Here is a 12,793-nt window from a genome sequence, read left to right as displayed (position 1 = left end):
TTGGATTAGCTGATAGATCTAGGCGGAAAACAGATATGCTTTTAGGCATATGATCCCTCTTTTGGCCCTTTTCTGTAGAAAGGTTGGTATGCCAATGAGTTTTCCAACAGTATTAGTTGCTCTGTTAAAAGATGTTGCCTTTCTCCCAGCTCTGCCTTACTGGGATCCTTAATGCACCACAGACAACAAAAGCACAAATTCTCTAGCAGGCAGATACTTTCCTTTTTAAATAGTAATAATAATAATTTCTGTGAAATAATGTGTGCATGGTGAGTAAGATCCTGTTGACTGTACCTGGTAAATTGTCCCTTCTGACGATACATTATGAGGGCCATTTCACTGGGGGAAATTTAGCAAATATTTTTTTGTCTGTGCTCTTTTCTTGCCTTTATAGGCATGGAAATTACTTACTCATTTACTTTCTAACTCTAGTTCTGTTAGAATGGGGAAAAAATGGCAGAGGGAATTGCCTTTGTGCATGTGTGGACTTGTTTGGATCTTTTTTAAATACCTTCTCTTTTTAGAATGTCCCTCCTGAAATGCGTTGCCTAACTAGTGATCTGCTACACATTTAATTTTTTTTATTAATCTATCTAAACTGGGATTCAGTCTTTGGTAATTTTCCTCCTGCCAGCCACTCTGCTCAAGAGGCAGCTTTATTGAACCGGACTCTCCAAACCCCACCTCACAGTAGGAGAAGAGGGAACAAAGTGAAATTCAGCTGGGTAAACAATTTCAGTATTCTGTTGGAAGTCTATCATCTGATGTATTTCCTTGATGGAAAACCCATTGATTGTCCTAAAGAAAGAAAGGAAAGCATTTTATAAGACTAATTACTAGTTTCTTCATTTACAAGAAAGTGGTTTCCAAAAGCAGCAATTGCACTGGTAAGCTGGGAACTCTTGTGTTTGTTTTTTTTCCCAGGAAAAGAGGTGCAGTAGCTTATGCATCCCAGAAGCCTTGGCTGCTCAATGCCACAGTGGAAGAGAATATCACGTTTGAAAGCTCTTTTAACAAACAGAGGTAACAGGTTCCAGCACTGTTGTGTTTTACTCCCTTTTTCCATAAATGTTGGGGCCTTATGGGTCACACATGGGTCCCTATCTCCCTGTAGGAGCAAACCTACTGCACCTGCCTGAATGTGACAATCTCCCCCTTTGACTGTGTTTTTCCTGAGTGACAAAAGGGACGGGGTTTGTCTCCCTTGAACTCAAGTGTACAAATGTTTCCATTTCCAAGGACCATGTTTGTTTAGCTTGCCGTGTGCTCTCACCGGATTGACTAGTTTGCCTCTCCTGGGAGGACATCACCTGTTTGGGAGTGGAATTATTGTTTGTAGAGAATTAGTGGGCTGCCTTTTTATTCAGTATAAATTCCCACCAGACAGTGTAAAATCAGAAATCAATTGCTGGTATTCCATTTCCCCACCCTTAAAAGAAGAGGTTGATAAAGTATTTGAATCCTACAGTCTTTTTTTTTTTTTTCTGTCATTCTTGGATATTGAAACAAGAAATAAAGGTCCTGGGTGTGAAAAACAACTGCTAAAAAAAAGCAGTATACCTTGGAAGAAGTTAAGTTTGTTTTTCCTAGGTTTAACTCTTTAACATTTTTATTTGGGAAGCTGACCTAAGATCTTTTTTCTTAGCTGAAATATTACTTACTTGCCTGTGATTGAAAGTGATCCCATTAGAACAATTAGTGGCTAACAAATATATTTTCCACTGTGTGATTTTTTCCAGCTGGTTAATTTTTGTTCCTCTGCACGTAGGAAATGTGCTTCTCCAGCAGTATCTGTGTGGATTTTGTTGCCTTTTTTGTTTCCACAGGTACAAAGCAGTAATTGATGCTTGTTCCCTCCAGCCTGATATTGACATTCTGCCTCACGGAGACCAAACCCAGATCGGAGAGAGGGTTAGTAAACAGCTACAGGCTTCTATTTTTGGTTTAAATATATAGAGGAGGGTTTATTATTTTGTTGGTTCTTAAAATCTTACAGGTTATTTGGCAACAAAGGTAATCCTTTAGTTAAGTGTGTGTTTGGGTCATTAGTCTGAAAGCTCATTGCTCAGTGAACATGGAAACACTGTCATTTATGTGAGGTGCAATGATTTAAATGTGCTGCTATCAGAATGTTTGACTATTCTGCAGCTGCTATTGCAGATATCCCAACTTAACAGGATATTTTTTGGTTTCTTTAGAAGTAACCGAAAAATAAATAATAATACATAGATTTTTTTTTTTTTAGAGCCCTTTCATTTACAGAAGGGCAGGTGTTTAATCAATGGCTTTATCACATATGGGAAGATTAGAGAGTGATGAGAAAGGAAACAGAGGTCATAGATTTGTAAACAATTTATTCCAGCATATACTGGCACTGGCACAAACAAAAGAACGACTAAAACAACACAAGGATACAATACAGGCCCACACTTGGGAAAGATTTCTCACATTTCTCTGCCCAGAAAAGTCTTCTATGGATAATCCAATCTGAATAAGCAATGTGAATATTCAGTTGTTGTTTTCTTTAACTGTCTGATTGTTTCTCTTCTGCTTATCTTCAGGGCATTAATCTGTCTGGAGGGCAGCGCCAGCGGATCAGCGTGGCACGAGCACTGTACCAGCAGACAAATGTTGTGTTCCTGGTGAGTAGGTGCCCTTCTGTTTATGCTCCATGCAGAAGCACGAGCTGCTTCTTCATTTAGAGTATTTCATGGGTCACATGCTGAACATCGTGTTTCACTGAGCCAAGCCAAATGCACACTGTGTATCTTGCATCTCTTGTCAGCTCGCCTGCAGGTAGGAAGCATTTTGTAAATGCTGCAGACAGACAGTCAGGTATTGCACATTGAAATGCTGATGCTTGTCTGTCCTCTCAGTTTATTTAAAGTTCAATTTGACCCATGCTTTTATCTTTGGATCTTAGAAATGTAATAGTTTCAAGTGTATTCGTGAAATTCCTAAGCTGTCTCAGGCCTAAAATTAATGTTGTTTCATGTCTGGGGTGTTTCCTTTCTGCAACAAACTAGGCTGCTTTTGCACCCTGAACTGCCTGTTGTATATCCTGTTGCAGCTTCAGCTATGGTAGAAGAGTGACAGCAGGTTCTAACAGCTTCACAGGTGGGAAAACAGATGCATCCTACACACTCACTTGTAGTGAGCTTGCTGGCTTTCCAGTTTAGGACTTCCTTTTTTACCTCAGTTTTCTAGAAGGTTTGAATCCAGCTGTTATGACAGTGAGACATAAATCACGTAGGATTAGAAAAGCTGTGCACATGAGATGCAATCCCTAAAAGGAAGGGAGGCTGTTTAGACCTTTCCCTGTAATTAGGCTGATCAATTTGTGCTTGCTTCATGTGTAGGGCATTTCCAGGCAAAGATCAGAGTGCAGGAGAATAGGAAGCAGTTGGGTCAGGTACTGCAAATCAGCAGATCCACTATTGATCTGTAACTTGGTTTTGCCCTTTTTGTCCTTCTGTGAAAGACACTCAATAACCTCATAGTACCAGCAGGTTCTATTAGGGTTTGACAATGGAAAAACACCTACAAATAAACTTTATTTCCAGTATTAATATTTAGAAAATAATCAGGAATCCTATATGTTAGTATTAGCAAACACTCAGTTCTTTTAAGGCTGGTTTTGTAAAGAAATACGTATGAAACTTCACTCTCACAAGTATAAATATCACATGGCTGATGTTTAGGTCTGTGCCAGGTCAGAAGAGTGCAGCAGCAGAGCTGACATCCTTGCTCACAAAGCACAGTGCACAACACAGTTGCATACACGCTTTTGAGAGAAAATTCTGGATCATGAAGTTACTGTGTTTCAATACCACTTTTTAGGTGCTTTATGTTGTGATGCTATGGTTTATTAGAATCAAAGTGGTCATACTTACCTTACTGTTAATTTCAGATATTTTTGATTTTTAATGAAGCCTGGGTTTAGTGTAATATTATAGTAAGAAATGGTAGTAAGTAAACTAAGTAAATCCTACAGCCAGTATCGCTATGCAAACAGAAATATCAAATCACAAGGTTTGTCATTCCATATAAACAGGATTAGATAAACAAGTTTCCCAAAAGATGGTACAGATTAATTTATGCATAAAACAAACTGCATATAATTGGTTGATTCAATAAGATAATGTAGGTCTCAAATCAAGCATCTGAGCTGCGAGTCAGGAAAACGATCAATATTGTCTTCTGTGATTTTTTTTGGTGATTTTTTTGTTAATAGAGTATTGATTTATGAACATAAAAAAAACAAAACCAAAAACCCCAAAACAAACAACAAAAAAATACCCAGCTGAAGGAGGCAGGGATGTTGAAGGGAAATAGAAATATGCTTGTTGTCCCTATCCCTGGAGCAGTAATGCAATATCTGCCCCAAATGCGCCCTGGGAGATTGTCTGGAACCTGACAGAAGCTGTGTTCTGTAGCTGTGTGGGCCATGGATGCACGTGGGGAGAGGAGCAGGTCCCACAAAACCCCACAGAATTTAGAATTGACACAGCTGGTGTTACTCAGTGCTCTGTGCAAAAACACAATTCAAGGTTTAGTGTTCTGTAAATTAAGGAAACCGTTCCTCAGCACAGTTTCGATCTGTTGGCCTCTTCTGTGTGTCTATGTGGATCTACCTGGGTTTACTGGTATAAAAACCTGTCAGTTTCCATGGATCCCATAAGTTGTGGCTCCAAAAGCTGACCCCTTATCATCGTGACAGGATGATCCTTTTTCTGCCCTGGATATCCACCTGAGTGACCATCTGATGCAAGAAGGGATCCTGAAAATTCTGCGGGAGGACAAGAGGACCATTGTGCTGGTGACTCACAAGCTGCAGTACTTGCCCCATGCTGACTGGGTAAGGAACCTCCTCTCTTTTTTTTTTTTTTTTTTTTCTTTTTTTTTTTTTTTTTCTGAGGAGGCAGCAAAATGGCAGGAACATGTCTTGCTGCAAACAGTGCTTTCACTTCTTCTCTCCACCAAGTAGTTCAGTGAGAAGATAACTATTAAAGATCTATTGAAAATCAGCCAGTTAGGGGAGCCAAAATTTTGAGATTCCCATGTTGGAGCGCCTAAATAGATTGGATTTGCATACAGCTGCTACTTAATACTCTTATGAAAGCAGGTTACATTTAAAATATATTGAGTATCCCAAAACACTGGATATATTGGCACATTTTGGCTAATTATTTTAATCTTGAAACAGTGAAATGTTTGAGTAACCTCTTTGCCTCTGCTGGGATGTTACTAGGAATTTTTGCTATCACAGGAAAAAGTGCATTTATGCCAGGTGGATATTGAGAGGTATGGAAATATAAGGAAAAATCCTGTGTTTCCTTGTGGTTAGTACTAGTACATAACGTATTGAGAACATCTTTGTCCTTTCTGTGTGGACAAGATTTTAAGAAATGGATAGTATTTGATTATACTATTCTTTTTTATATCTTCTACTTTAAAGGGGAAAGAATGGAGGTGTGCTTTCTATACCAGTTTGTAATTGGAAATGTCAAAGATGAAGAGGGAATTTTTGGGGAGATTGGATTCTTTTTTTTTTTTTTCCTTTTAATTCATTGGTTCCCACTGGGCTTGCACTTATTCTTGCAGTTTTCCAGCCTCCCAGGTCTCCTTGCCCATGGTGATTGATGACTGCAGTTATACCTCCTAGCAGGACTTCTCTCTTTCACATCTTGCACAAGCTATAGCAGCAGTTTCCTGGTCTCAAGAAATAATCATATTGCAGCTACTTCCTGAGCTTCATATTGGCTTGGTATAAAGTTGCAGATAGGCATTTATCTTGTTCTGATCAGGTTTTTGGTGGGCAGCTTTTTTTATTTATGGTCTCTGCTGTGACCTTGTCTCTCAGTTGTTTACCTTTAGAGTTACCACTGTTCTTAACACAGTCCTGGTTTTCAAATTAGTGTCTCTTGGGATACAGGAATTTTCTGCCTTCTTACCCTCCCTATGAGGTCTATCTTAACTTCTTTTTTATTGTTATGTATCTACAATTTTTTAAAAGTATATACAGCTATGGCCTTTCATCAGTGTAATTGTTTAAATTTTTTTTGAGGATGTAAGACCCATTTCTAGATGTTGGTGTTTTTAGGAGATGTATGAAAATTGCTTTATTTTTATTATCTTCTAGATGTGTAATTTTTTATGCAATATACTGTTTCAAACAGTAGCACAGGAAGGATTTGTATGAACTTTAAAAAATATTTATTACAAAATAGTTCATATTTTTTCCCCTAAATGTAGGCTTTATTAATCCTTACCAATTCTCACCCAGTGGAGTGAAGAGGGAATATTTATTTTATTAAGAAATGTTAAATAAAAATATATTCTGAAGTATATGTCATGGTCCCCCTAAATCTTTTCAACAAAACCCTCAGAAGAATTCAAGGTCCGTCCCAGTTGCAGGTTTCCTGAATAAATTGATCACCAAAAGACGTTGTTTTCTTTATTTTTACCTTCTCTCTGTGTAAATTCTTAGCAATAAATAAAATAGTTTATTTCCCCACTTAAATAGTTTATTTCCTGCCTGTGGAAATTTCTGAGTTACCAAGGAGAGAGAAAAATAAATAGTGCATTAACTCTTTTGTAATGATGGGGGTTTGCAATCTGCATGCCTCATTTTCCAGTTGCCCCTGTCTGATCTGGAAGTTATACTGTGCGTCTAACATAGTTACACTGACACAAACCTGGAAACTGCTCCCTGCAGACTTTGTCTTCCAGACTGTGTCCACTATTTATGCTTTTAAAGCTTTAGGGATTTAAATTCCCTAGCTCTTCCTTATCAGTCCATGGTATCAGAGAAGGAGCCAGCATGCTCATATCTAATTGCCTGAATGAGGGCAAAACCTCCTGTACTCAGTCTCTTGCTAAAAGCTTTTTCCTTTTAGGAGGTAAGAGAACTCTAAAATCTTATCTTGCTGATTATCTTATCTAATGACTTGTATTTAGGAAGAGTAGTGTGCCCCCCGTCTGCTGACAGGGATCCCATTCTTCTTTCTGAAAAGCAGCCTTTTCTGAAAACATGGAGTGCAGGAAGTTTCTGGGTTTTCAGCGTCTTGAATGAAGGGGATGGAGTCAAGATAGAATGTCACTGTCTTTTTAGTGGATGGATTTGTTTTTGAAAATATTATTTATTTAAGAAAAGAGAAAATCCTTGTGTCAAAGTACAGCAATATAGCTTTAAAATAAATAGACATACCCAGCTGTTTATCTCACCACGTGTGTTTCTGACTTTCTAGATAATTGCAATGAAAGATGGTAATATCCAGAGAGAAGGAACACTCAAGGACATTCAGAAATCAGAGTCTGAGCTCTTTGAACACTGGAAGACGTTAATGAATCGACAAGACCAAGAGCTGGAGAAGGTATTTGATGGGCAGGGCAATCAATAAATGCAAGAAAATGTCTTGTCTTTTTTTTGCCTTAGTTTGAGAAATTTAACAGGAATTGACATGCTGTGTGTGATGTCTAACTCAGTATGAATGTAGTATTTGTGTTACTGTTATTATTTATCTCTTAAGATAAATTCCTTCATCTGGGCATCTCATTTCCTTGATACTGTTCTGGTCTATTCTTGATAGGAAACCCTATCAAAACATTGTCACCTAAGGAATATAAATATGGCCCTTGTAGGAAAACGTTTGCTGATATTTACAACTGGTTTTATAGATATGCCTGAATTTACTTATTGCCTTGGGTGAAAACTTTTCAGGTTATGCCTATATCGAGTTCCTTAAATGATAAAGATGTTTTGTCTTTCATACTTATAACACAAGAAGAATGAGATATTAATCTTCGTTCTTATTAATTCTGGGATAACTGTCCAAGTTAAGATTCCAGAAGGATTGGGATTGACAATCTGAAATGAATGTTACATATTTAATTTATGACCTTTGATTTTACACAGAGATAGCAAATCAATCATGGCTGCCTGCTGTGAGATTCTCTCTTCTATTTTTCACTGAGTGGAAACAGTTTTATCACAAATAGCAATTTTTTTTGTATTGATTCTCTGGTTGAAAACTCATGAACTGTCCCTTTTTCAGGAAACAACTATTGAGGAAAACCCTGTTCTGGAAAGAACGAATCTCCGGAGGACGATGTATTCCCGGGAAGCATTGCTGAAAGATGATGAAGAGGATGAAGGTAAATGGCACTCTTTGAGCCCACTGCCAGTACATTACTGTTTCACAGTTAAATTATATTAGAATGAATTAATATCATTCAAACTGGCAAGAGAATATAACATTTTTCATGCGGGTCATGATTTATGAGTGCTGTTTCCATTGCTTTGACCTCTGGACTAGAATGATTGCAAGCATTCACAAGTCATCGCGTCCTCCAGACTTTTGAGGTTTTTTTCTTATATGCAAATATGATTTAATAATGAATGAATGAATGAAGAATATTTTGCATATTTAACAATATACTGGGTGAACTTCACCTGTCAATGGCTAAACATATTTTCTTAAGGTTTTACATAGGAAAAAGATTGCAATTGATTTTTATCCAGCCAGTGCTTTCACATTGCAAAAACATGGTTTAAGAAATTGATGACCAAGTGCTGAGGGGTTTTGCATCTTTTTAGTGTGCATTACTATTAAGTTTAGCAGGTTGATACTGAGCAGGTACTTTGACCTTAAAGCCACCCTTTATCCTGGATGTTACGACCTGTTTGTAGCCACCACTCGCCAGTCCCTTTGATATGTGTTTCTCTTTCACCTTGCAGAAGAAGTAACAGAGAGTGATGATGAAGACAACCTGTCTTCAGTGCTGCACCAGAGAGCCAAGATGCCCTGGAGAGCCTGTGGCAAGTACCTGAGTGCAGCAGGGATCCTCCTGCTGCCACTGCTGCTCCTGTCCCAGCTGCTGAAGCACACAGTGATGGTGGCCATCGACTACTGCCTGGCACTCTGGACTGAGCATGCCATTTCTATCAAGATAGAGCCCGAGATAAAAAACTGCTCTCAGTGCATGGTAGGCACTGCCTTGTTCACCTTCCTCCTGTGATTTAACTGGGGCTGTTCTCCCACTGTCAACCTCTGCTCCAAGATTTGTATGCAATGTGTAATTTTTCTGTGAAAGAGCCACTCCAGAGTATTTTGAACCTCAAGCCATTTCTGCATACACAGTGCAGTAAAATGAAGTTAAGTTTGGTGTGTTCTCCTTTTTTAAGATTTATTGTATTTTAGTCACCAAGCTGATGCACCTAAAGCTGGGTTTCTAAAGTAATTTTGGTATCAGAGTTCTTTTTTGTTTTCCCTGCAGTGTTGCATTCTCACAGCAGCCTGGGCTTTTTATGGTATTCTGTGATTTTAAATTTCTGATTTATCTCTTATTTTCATGCAAACCTTTCCCTCTCCAAAGGATAATACATTATGATTTAAGATGGGTGAAAATCACGGACAGTTTAATTTATGGAGCAAAAAGGACACACTCTCACATTTTTTCACTCTTGTGCTTGTATGTTTGCAATAATTTTTATACATAATTTAAAGTGAATAATTTTGTTGCTCTTTGTTTCTTAGGATTTTGACCATTCTCCATATTCAAAAGTTTTCAGCATTCTTTGCTGCCTTGGCATCGTATTATGTCTTGTCACATCAATAGCAGTGGAGTGGACTGGCTTGAAAGTCACCAAAAAGCTACACTCTTCTTTACTAAATAAAATTATTTTGGCTCCAATGAGGTATTTCTTTGATAGTAATAGAAATTTTATCATAGTCATTTTGTCTTCTTTACTTTAAGACAGTCTCCTAAGTGCAGTTTTTACTAAGAAATTATTGTGCATTGCATATTTTTTAAGATCTCAATGAAAAATCACCAGGTGTCAAGTTTGAGTAGTTTTTGAAAATGGTAAATGCTTGAGTACCTAGGCACAAGTCACAAGCCTCTCCTGCCCAACTGTCACTTCAGCGATTTACTTCCTTCCACGTTTAATTTCTCTTTGCAGTTTTTAATTAGGGAGGAAACACAATTATTGATCAATATGTGGTACAGATAATTCAGAGCAGGCTTCATTATGTTAATCACTGGAAATATTTACTGTCAGGCAGTGATTGTGCAAGTCTAGGAAAGGTAATGAACTTAGACAAGTGTCATTACAGGCATCGTTAGAGTACACTAAGATGTTCTTGTTCCTGCAAAAGCCTTGGTTGTCCTCCATAAATTTGTTTGTTTGGGTTTTTTTCACCTGCATGAAAGGAAACATGTAGCTTGATTCAAACCTGCAGGTCTAGGAAAAAACCCTTCTTATTTTTAAGCTAACTATATTTGACCCAAAAATCATGGAAAAATCACATACATGAAAAACCTCAGACTTTTTTTTAGATTTTTTTTTCCAGGATGAAATTAGACTTCAGGTTCCACATGAGTTATGGAACAGCTAATAGTAGCAGAAGAATAATGTAGTGTGTATTTTGCATATCTGAATGTCTTTTAATATATTATTCCAACAGTCATATTTTTTGTTACAATTTTCTGTTCCCAGAAAGATGCAAGACTTTTTAATTTAACTTCTTTTGAATTTTTCATGAATTGAAGTGGCCTCAAATTAAAATCTGAAAGGATTTTTTCAAGTGTAATCATGTGATGTCCATGGCTTAGGCAGTAGAGGGAGCTGAGGAGATGCTTGCAGTTGTAGGGTTCTAAATGATTGGAAGTTTCAGGCTTGTGGTTGTAAATTCAAGACATTTCCATTTAATTGGAAAGCCACAGGTACTGGGGAAAATGAGAAATTTTACTATGGCTCTCAATTTATTTGCTTGTTTCTGTGATGTAGTACCTAGCTTAAGTACATGAATCAGTTCTAACGTCAATATTGTAAACTTTGCCATTCCTTGTACCATTTTAGGTTTTTTGAAACAACACCTCTGGGAAGTATATTGAACAGGTTTTCAGCTGACTGCAATACCATCGACCAGGTACTGATTAAATATTTTCGAGCTCTCCAGTTTTCCTATCTTAGTCTGAAAAAGTGGGATTTCATTTATCACAGACTTATCTGGATGAAGCCTACAGATGAACTATAGTTTTGACTGTATGAGTTTGCATCATGATTTTCTTGGTTCTGAATGAGTTCCTCATCTTACATGCACATTGAAAAAAAACATTTATTTTGCCAAGATGTCCTATATAGAAAAGGGAAGCAAAATAAGATCAATAGTGATATCCCCAAATTTAAAGAGTATCTACTTTTTTTTGTAAGTGGGTAAACATACTTATTTGAGGAAATGAAATGAGAAAAAAGCAAATGCTATTGCTCGGAATACAAATGACTGAAATTCAAATTACCATTACTTACCCCAGACTGCCCTGCCAGTTCATGGGATTTATGCAGATGCTAAAATCATCTGTCGCATCCCATCTGTAATCTTCTGGCATGAGGATTGTGCTCCACAATGTAGATGTGAAGCAGCCCCACAGAAATCCCTTCAGATGTCCCCAAAACCCAGTGGTAAATTCAAGAGCAGACCTGTATGTTTAAAATGCTTAAAATACACAAGGAATAAAACGTTTGAGGAAGCGGGAGAAAGGAAAACGAAGTCGTGTTTTAAGTGTTTACGTTTTTCACCCTGGCATATTATGGAAGATCCTGTGTCCTTTTTTCTTCTGTGTGCAGCACATTCCAGCTACCCTGGAGTGCTTGAGCCGTTCCACCTTACTGTGTGTGTCTGCCCTTGCTGTGATCTCGTACGTCACACCCATGTTCCTCATTGCCCTGGTTCCCCTGGCAATCATGTGCTACTTCATCCAGAAGTACTTCCGAGTGGCATCCAGGTAAGGACACAGATCCATCACCATTCTGGCCACGGAAACACTTCCTGCAGTGCAGGAGTGATATTTCTGCACTGCAAAACTGCAGTGCAAGAGAGCTTCATGTTTAAATTCAGTCCTGCCAAGACTGGCACTGCCTGCAAGTGGGACAAATCCACTACAGTGGAAACGTGTCATTTTACAAGAGCCTTTGTCGACAGCTCTTCAAGCAGAACTTCTGGGAGGCATGAGCAGGGTGTTTGTGCATGATCAAAGGTTTTTGGAGTTCACAGGACACAAAAAACCCAACTGGATTCTGTTCTCCCCCAAGGGCTGTGTGCTGGATACATCTGAGAAAATGGGGTGACAGGACAGTCTGCCTGCACAGGTGAAAGTGGAAGTAGGACAAGTCAAGGAGAGGCTGCAAAATGCAGTACAACCCTGGTGCTTCTGCTAGCCATTAAGGATCCAGTGTGCACGAGCCTTCTCTCCTGTCTAGGTGCCTTCTAGTTTTTAAAAATATTAAAATTTAATTGTATCTGAGACCTTACTCTTTCTAAGATGATATTTTCCCTCTTGTGAGATGCTTGCAGCAATGCAAAAATATGCATATCCCCTCATATATGCACAAATTGAGAAGGGAGTCTGCTACCAATTTACTTCCTGCTGGAAGAGATTGAGACTAAATAGATTTCACCCTACATGGGCTTTTACTGATATGAGGACTAAGTATGACATTGAGAAATGCAACCTAATAATGAATGCAGGCTCTCCTTTACTGTGTGTGAGATACTGTTGCCTCTGTGAGAAGTTGTGCTGTTATCTGGGGGTGCACTTTGTCTTCTGCTTAACTTGAGCTCCTATTTGCAGCATTCCATTAAAATGATATTCAATACAGAGACAGAATGGTGTTTAAATCAATAAAAAATTGAGTACAAGAAAAAGAAATATCAGAGAAAGGAGGGAAGGCAGTGAAGGGAAAAGACCCATTCAGAACTCCAGCTAGTTAAATGTTAAAAGAAAAGTC

The 12,793-nt window shown here is 38.2% G+C and overlaps 1 protein-coding gene across 2 annotated transcripts in view; it reads left to right on the top strand.

Annotated features, from left to right (window-relative positions):
- ABCC8 (ATP binding cassette subfamily C member 8) overlaps positions 1 to 12,793 on the top strand; it is a 73,548-nt gene that overhangs the window by 45,282 nt on the left and 15,473 nt on the right. For both annotated transcript variants that reach the window (XM_066187633.1, XM_066187634.1), the window contains exons 19-28: positions 925 to 1,023; positions 1,827 to 1,911; positions 2,562 to 2,642; positions 4,721 to 4,858; positions 7,251 to 7,376; positions 8,058 to 8,157; positions 8,741 to 8,988; positions 9,540 to 9,700; positions 10,865 to 10,934; positions 11,633 to 11,790. In XM_066187633.1, coding sequence (XP_066043730.1) covers positions 925 to 1,023; positions 1,827 to 1,911; positions 2,562 to 2,642; positions 4,721 to 4,858; positions 7,251 to 7,376; positions 8,058 to 8,157; positions 8,741 to 8,988; positions 9,540 to 9,700; positions 10,865 to 10,934; positions 11,633 to 11,790 — 1,266 coding nt within the window. The remainder of the gene's footprint in view (positions 1 to 924; positions 1,024 to 1,826; positions 1,912 to 2,561; positions 2,643 to 4,720; positions 4,859 to 7,250; positions 7,377 to 8,057; positions 8,158 to 8,740; positions 8,989 to 9,539; positions 9,701 to 10,864; positions 10,935 to 11,632; positions 11,791 to 12,793) is intronic.

This window comes from Chamaea fasciata, unplaced genomic scaffold, assembly GCF_029207755.1.
Source record: "Chamaea fasciata isolate MVZ Bird 193981 ecotype frontalis unplaced genomic scaffold, bChaFas1.0.hap1 SCAF_7, whole genome shotgun sequence".
In the NCBI taxonomy this organism is placed as follows: domain Eukaryota; kingdom Metazoa; phylum Chordata; class Aves; order Passeriformes; family Sylviidae; genus Chamaea; species Chamaea fasciata.
The sequence above is the reverse complement of the archived record's forward strand: the minus strand, read 5'-3'. Positions and strand labels throughout refer to the sequence as shown.